This window comes from Mesoplodon bidens (genome assembly GCF_964165515.1).
Source record: "Mesoplodon bidens genome assembly, chromosome: 16".
NCBI lineage: Eukaryota > Metazoa > Chordata > Mammalia > Artiodactyla > Ziphiidae > Mesoplodon > Mesoplodon bidens.
This window is the reverse complement of record NC_138173.1, coordinates 63,358,459-63,365,554: the sequence shown is the minus strand read 5'-3', so window position 1 is coordinate 63,365,554 and position 7,096 is coordinate 63,358,459. Positions and strand designations below refer to the sequence as shown.

Genomic DNA, 7,096 nt, shown 5'->3' with positions numbered 1-7,096 from the left:
TTCGGAGGGGGTGGGGACACGCGTGCACGCCCTTTAGCCCGGAGAAAGCGCGGCCCGCAAGCCTGCACAATGCGCCTGCGCGGCCCCGCCTCACCCACCCCGCCTCTTTTCTTCGTCCCGCCCTGTTACCCCCTATATTGCCGCCAGGGGTAGCGGCGGCGGTTGTGGTTTGAGAGCGTGGCTGCTTTGAGGGCGCGGAAGCCGTACGGTGTGGGGACTAGGGCTGGCAAGAGGGTAGGAAAACCGGCGAGAGAGGAGGGCGGTGCCGGGGAAGGGCGGTGCCGGGGAAGGGCGGCGCGTGGCTGACTCATCCCTCTGGAAGATCAGACTGACAGACACAAACCCTTGCCGAATCCGCCCGCCCGCGCCGCTCCTCTTTGGTTGGGAGGCGCCCGCCCGCACCGCCCGCCCGCCTTCTCCGGGAGCGCTCTCCCGGCCCGGCCGCCTCAGAGAAAGTTTTTGTCGTTGGGAGGGACCGGAGGCGCCGCGAGCCTTTGGGAAGGGAAGGAGGACTGAAGAGGAGGCTCCAGCCGCACGGGCCCGGCGAGTGCATGGTTCCCGGCGCCTTGGCTGCCTGTCAGGAGGACATCGGGGCGGGGTCGGGCTGAGCCCAGCTCCTTCTTCCCACGGGCTCGCCAGAAATAGCCCTCCCGGACTGCCGCGGGGCGTCCCCGCTCCTCAGCCCGCCATGTCCCGGCTGCTGCCGCTGCTGAGGAGCCGGACCGCGCGCAGCCTTAGGCCGGGCCCAGCCGCCGCGCCCCGCCTGCCGTCCTGGTGCTGCTGCGGGCGGGGGCTGCTGGCGTTCGCGGCCCCGGGCGGCCCCCGGGAGCTGGGCACCCACCCCAAGAAGGAGCCCATGGAGGCGCTGAACACGGCGCAGGGCGCGCGCGACTTCATCTACAGCCTGCACTCCAGCGAGAGGAGCTGCCTGCTCAAGGAGCTGCACCGCTTCGAGTCCATTGCCATCGCCCAAGGTAAGGGGGGCGAGCCGGGGACGGAGGGGCGGGTGCCCAGAGCCCCCCCCCCGCCTGCGCCCCGGTCGCCCGGCCACCCCTCGGCCTGGGCCCCCTCGCCCGCTTGGCCTCGCGCCTGGGACGTCCGGGGGGGCGGGGGGAACTTTGCGCCTCCTGAGTGTCCCCGGGGCAGGTAGGACAGGCGCGGATCGTGCCAGGCAGCCAGGGCCAACGCTTGGCTGGTTCCTCCCCAGCCTCACAGTTGGAGCTTCAGCCCCAATTACCAACCGACGTTGATTTGATTTTGTTTAGATTTGCTGTGCCCCCCGTCCCCCAGCCCTCCTGTCCCCCTGTAGTCCTTGCTGCTTACTTATGAACGTGCAGCCATGCCGTTGGCCTGCGGTGCCTCCTTCCAAAGCGCTACAAAGCCGAGAGGCAGGGGGAAACTTCGCTAAATGGTTATCAAACGAAGATGTGTCAGGGTCCGAAAGAAGGGATGTCGCTTCGTTAAGGCAGAGGTGTTCTCAGCGGCTTGTTTGCGTACACCTCCAGCTGGATTCATTTAAGCAGCCGAAGGAAACATTTTCCTGGGAAACTGAAAGCGTGGATCAGACCAGCAACTGCAGATGCATACTTGCAAGCCCATCACAGGCTTGGTGCTGCCCAAGTTAGACTCCCGTTTTCGTTGTGCCCCAAGAGGGTGAAAGAATGCAGTAGTTAAGAAGGTATTTTTCAGGAAATCTGTGGCTCTGCAATAAAAAGCGGACTTCTGCTCAAAAATAATTTGGAATGGTGAAAGCCAAGCCATTTTTAAGCTAACCTATTAAAGGAGGATATTTTTCAAACCGGTGCAGCATGCTGGTATGTCAGAATTTGAGTCCAAGTGAAAACGCTAAAACGTCAGAAAATCAGGAGGATGAAAGGGGCCAATGATCAAATCATTCAGTCTTAAGATACTTTGGCCATTTAAATACCGTGATACAGACAGAATACATTGCTGCTGTTTCATGTGATACATTCTGGTGTGTTGGAAAGTGGTGTTTTTGGTTGTTGTTTCTTTTTTGTTGTTTGTTTGTTTTAACAAACAAACCCCTCCCTCAAGGTTGGTAGGTCCATAAGCATTCCATAGGTTCTGTAAGTTAAGAGCACATTGATTTGGAGCAAGGCATTTGATCTGCCACAGGCACTTGAAAGCGCTTCTTTGGTCTGTATTCAGGAATGGAGGAGAGAATTGTCTACCTCATGAGCAGGACTTTTCTACACTACTTCTTTAGAAACTTTTTATTAGTTATGCCTTTTAACTGCTTTTTTTTTCCTCCGTTCAGGGAATTGTGGACCAATTTATGGTATTGGATGATTCCAGACATTGTCTACCCACAGTGCTTCTATGGGAACAATGTGACATCACAATCAATTCGGTTACTAAATGTAATCATGTTATTACATGAAGTCATAATCAAATACTAGCATGTTTGTGAGCTATGTGTGCACTCAGCGTGTGGTTTTTAAATATTCACTTCTGAAAATGTGACCCTTGGAAAACTATAAAGACATTCATGCTAGAGCATTAATTTTAGGAATCTTTCTCCATGGGTAAGACTGTTTGAACACATATTTGGCCTTTTCTAAGTAATTTCTTGGAAATTCTCCATTAACATTGTTACAAGATTGGAGGGCTTTATTAATATGATTTTATGACAGTGCATGAAAAGCATGTCCTGTGATACAAATGGATAAATTTTGCCTCATACCTTATTGTTTTAGCACATGCCAGTAGGAATGCTACATTTTCCAGTGAAAATGGGAAATGTATTTTAAAATTTAACATGGTTTTAAATATTCTGGAAAGGACCTGTAAACTTCAGTCAATGGAGATCAGTTAGCGTCAATTAAACCTAATAATACATACGTTATATGAGAGAGAAGTTGGTAATTTAAGTTGTCTTTGTTCAAGATAAAGGATATAGGAAACAATGTGGTATTCAAATGCTTATTTGACTTAAAAGCTAAAGAACTTCAGAGTTTGAGTCAACTAATTTTGCCAATGTTGATGACTAAATTATTGCTCTTTGACTCAGAGACACTTATTGATGATGGTGGTTTAAATTTTAGTCAGTCTTAGTGTTCTTCGTTGTTTTCAATATCAATACGTATAGTTTCTATGGAGATAACTGGGATCATCACTAGTAAATTACCCTATTCATTAACCATTTAATGTAGAGAGGATTTATTATGTTGAGAATGCATACAGCTCATTCTATTGCTGAAAGCAATTTTTTCCCCAGACAAATGAAAAATTGCCATGTTTTTCTTTTATTGTTGCTTTTTGAGTGTTTTTAAATGCTCAACCCATGTATTAAATATGTGTGTACTAAGTGCACTTTCTAATGAAATAAATTATGTTAAAAGAGCTGTTTCTTACAATAGGAAATCTTACGTGTTCTTGGAAAGAGTGCTTGCATGATCTAATGAAATGTTTTGGATTTGGTGTGGAAACATTACAGGAAAAGAAAATCTGTGCTTTGAAACGGAAGTGGGCTCTACTGCTGAAATTTGTTATATTTGCCCTTATTTTTCTTATGTGTTTATCAGTAGGCATTTGATATAGTCTGTGACAAGATAAAGCTTTAGAATCAGTTTGTAACAGATAAGGCAGACTTTGTGGGATGTCTTGTTAATAGTTAAGTAAGATATTGTGATTTTTAAATTACAAACTGATTTCTTTCCTAGTTTAAAAAAAGTTGATGTTCTGTTCTCAATTTATCTGCTCAACCTGCTCTCTATTCTTCCAGAAAGAGTCCATATTCTTCTGATAGTGCACTGTTGGTTCATTGTTTTTACAAGTAGGACTGGCAAGCTGATGTTATTACTATTGCCTTTTAATTTTAGCTGAGCTTTTTAAACCAAATTTGTTTTTCAAGTTTTGCAGTTACTATTTCTATTTATAATTATTAAAAAAGTTTTAAATAACTATTTGGTTTTTGAAGGATGAGCAGTGCTCATTGCATTAGTTAGTTCTACACTGCTGTACAACAAATTACCCCAAAGCACAGTGGCTTAAAACAAACATGTATTGTCTCATGGTTTCTGAGGATCAGGAGTTCTGGGGCAGCTTAGGGGGATGTTTCTGCCTCAGGGTCTCTCATGAAGTTGTAATCAAGCTTTCAGCTAGGGCTGCATCATTGAAGTCTTGACTGGGGCTGGAGGAACCAGTTCCAAGAAGGCTCACTCACATGGCTGTTGGCTAGAAGTCTCAATTCCTTGCTCTGTGTGTCTCTCCACAGGGCTGCCTGAGTGTTTCAAGACATGGCAGCTGTCTTCTTCCAGAATGAGTGATGAGAGAGACACCTAAGCTGGAAGCCACAGTCTTTTATAACCTGGTCTTAGAATAGATAGTCCATCCTTTTTTGCCCTCATCATACACTGTGGGAGCATACTATACAGGCAGGGTGTGAATACCAGGGGGTGGAAATCATTGGGGGCGTCATCTTGGAGGCTGCCTTCCACACTTACTTAGGTGTTGTAATTAATGCTCATTGGAGAATTACACAGAAAGGTAAGAGCTGGCTTTTGGGGAGACACAATGAAAGATACGATTTGAAAAAAGGACCTTCTTAGGGAATATTTTTGTTAAATGTGTACTTAAAGTATTTTTAAAAATGAGATTCTTTTTATATATGGCAAATAAGGGATGTTTTGGGGGAACAGCAGTTTTTCTACCAATGTTAGATCTTAATCAGCTTGCATTTTTTTTGTTTCTCTGTGTAAGTGATAATTGTATATGTTTAAAAAAATTTTTTTTACAATTTTTTTTTTACCATTTATCTACATCCATATAGATACACCATATAATTCTAAATTTAATCTTGTAGTTCCCCACCGTTGTGATTATTTACTTAAGGTAGCATGAGTTTTGTTTTGAGAACTTGCCATATAGCATACTTAGAATACATAGAAACAAATATGATTTTTTGTGGAGTTCCAGTCCACTAGGGATCTTGGACTCTTAACAAGAGTATCCCCATTTTTCTCAGCTCTTTGTATAGGATTATATAAGAAAGTGGCAGTGCTGTTAAGCTGTTAGCCTCTAGATGAATTGGAGATAATCTTGGCTTTTGCTCAAAGAGAATAAGAAAGAGGGCAAGAAAACATTTCATACTCCAAATTAAGATTTGTGAATAAAGATATTTAGGTGCCTTAGTTGAAACAGTAAAAGAGGAATAAAGGAATAACTAGACTTGCAAGAGGAGAAGAACAGGATGAGGATATGAAATGTGGATTGAGTCAGGAAGAGTGAGTGATCTCTAATAAGCTGAGAGCTTCTATATCCTGGCCCTGGATAAGTAAATGAAGCTTTGTTACAATCACTTATTTTACCAATATGGAAAGAAACTAATTATAGCAGTATATTCCAACAAGGTTAATTACGATACTTTAGAGTTAATGGGAATGTTGGAGTAGCCCTGTAACTAGGGATTACTGCCTAGAAAACAGATAATATAAATAGGATTTTTTTCTTCCATTACAAAATGGATATATTCTATTTAACAATCTTTAATCATCATTTAACATGTAACTTGAGGTCCAGAGTTATTTGTGACATAAAACAACGACCGTTCCATTATTTCTCATGATTATGTGGATCAGGAATATAGGCAGGGCTCAGCTGGGTGATTCGTCTCTTTCACATGGTATCTATGGGGGTCACTCGGTAAACGGCTGACAGATGAGCTGGTCACAGAGTCCAAGATGGCTTCACTCACTTGTCTGGCACTTTGTTGGACATGGCTGGAAGGCTGGGTTCAATGAAAACTATTGACCAGAGTAGATGCATGTGATCTCACCAGTATGACAGTCTTAAAATGGTCAGGACTTCCAGAGAAAATGTTCCAAGAGAGCTAAGTAGAAGCTGTAAGACTTTGTTATCAGTTTCCCATTGTTGATGTAACAAATTGCCACAAATATAGTGGCTTAAAACAACACAAATTTATTCTCAGAGTTCTGGAAGTCTGAGGTCCAAAATTAGTCTTAAGAGGGGCTAAAATAAAAGTGTTAGCAATGCTCTGTCCTTCTGGAGGTTCTAGGGGAGAATGTGGTCCTTGTTTCTTCCAGCTTTTGGTATTCCTTGGTTCTTGCTCAAATTAATCTCTGCTTCGGTTGTCACATCATTGACCTTTTTGCCTCTCTTTTATAAGGACCCTCGTGATTACATTTAGGGCCCACCTGGATAGTTCAGGATAATCTTTCTCAAAATCCTTAACTTAATCACATCTGCAAACTCTCCTTTGCCGTATGAGGTGATGTATTCACAGGTAGGAGGATTAGGATGGGGACATATGGGGAGGGGTATTATTCAACCTACCACAGTTTATGACCTAGCCTTGGAAGTCCCAGAATGTCATTTCTGCTGCATGCTGTTGGTCACACAAGTCACTAAGACCAGTCTAGATTCAAGGGAAGGGAAATTAGGAGGAGATATTCTAGTAGGTAACCATAACTAATAATTGTAGTTTGTTCCTTTATATCAGTTCCTTTATATCCTTTATAACATTTAGAAATTAATTGTTTCTGTTGGAAATCTTGTATTACATCTTTCTTTATTAATGCATACCAGTAACATATTAGTTTTTGTTTGTTTGTCTTAAGACTTTTTTGTGTGTGTGGTACACGCGGGCCTCTCACTGTTGTGGCCTCTCCCGTTGCGGAGCACAGGCTCCGGACGCGCAGGCTCAGCGGCCATGGCTCACAGGCCCAGCCGCTCCGCGGTACGTGGGATCTTCCCGGACCGGGGCACGAACCCGTGTCCCCTGCATCGGCAGGCGGACTCTCAACCACTGCGCCACCAGGGAAGCCCCTGTCTTAAGACTTTTGACCATTCGTTCTTGTACTGAGTGCCAGTATAGTGATAGTGATTTGTTTGATTGATAGATATAGAGAGAGACAGAGGGAGACAGAGATGTGTAAGACTCTTTCCTCTATATCAGGATATCTTAGCCTTGGCGGTATTGACATTTGGGCTGGATAATTCTTGTTGTGGGCCTGTCCTCCACATAGGATATTTAGCAGCATCCCTGTCTTCTAGCCACTAGATGCCAGTAGCACCCTCCCACCCTCCTCACCCCAAGTTTTGTGTACCAAAAATG

General features: G+C 44.5%; 1 protein-coding gene across 1 annotated transcript in view; it reads left to right on the top strand.

Moving 5' to 3' along the window:
- Window positions 1–234: 234 nt before the first annotated feature.
- The window catches only part of TMEM65 (transmembrane protein 65), a 43,546-nt gene continuing 36,684 nt past the window's right edge, over window positions 235–7,096 (top strand). Inside the window, exon 1 of the mRNA XM_081214352.1 lies at window positions 235–974. Coding sequence (XP_081070478.1) covers window positions 689–974 — 286 coding nt within the window. The 5' untranslated portion in view covers window positions 235–688. The remainder of the gene's footprint in view (window positions 975–7,096) is intronic.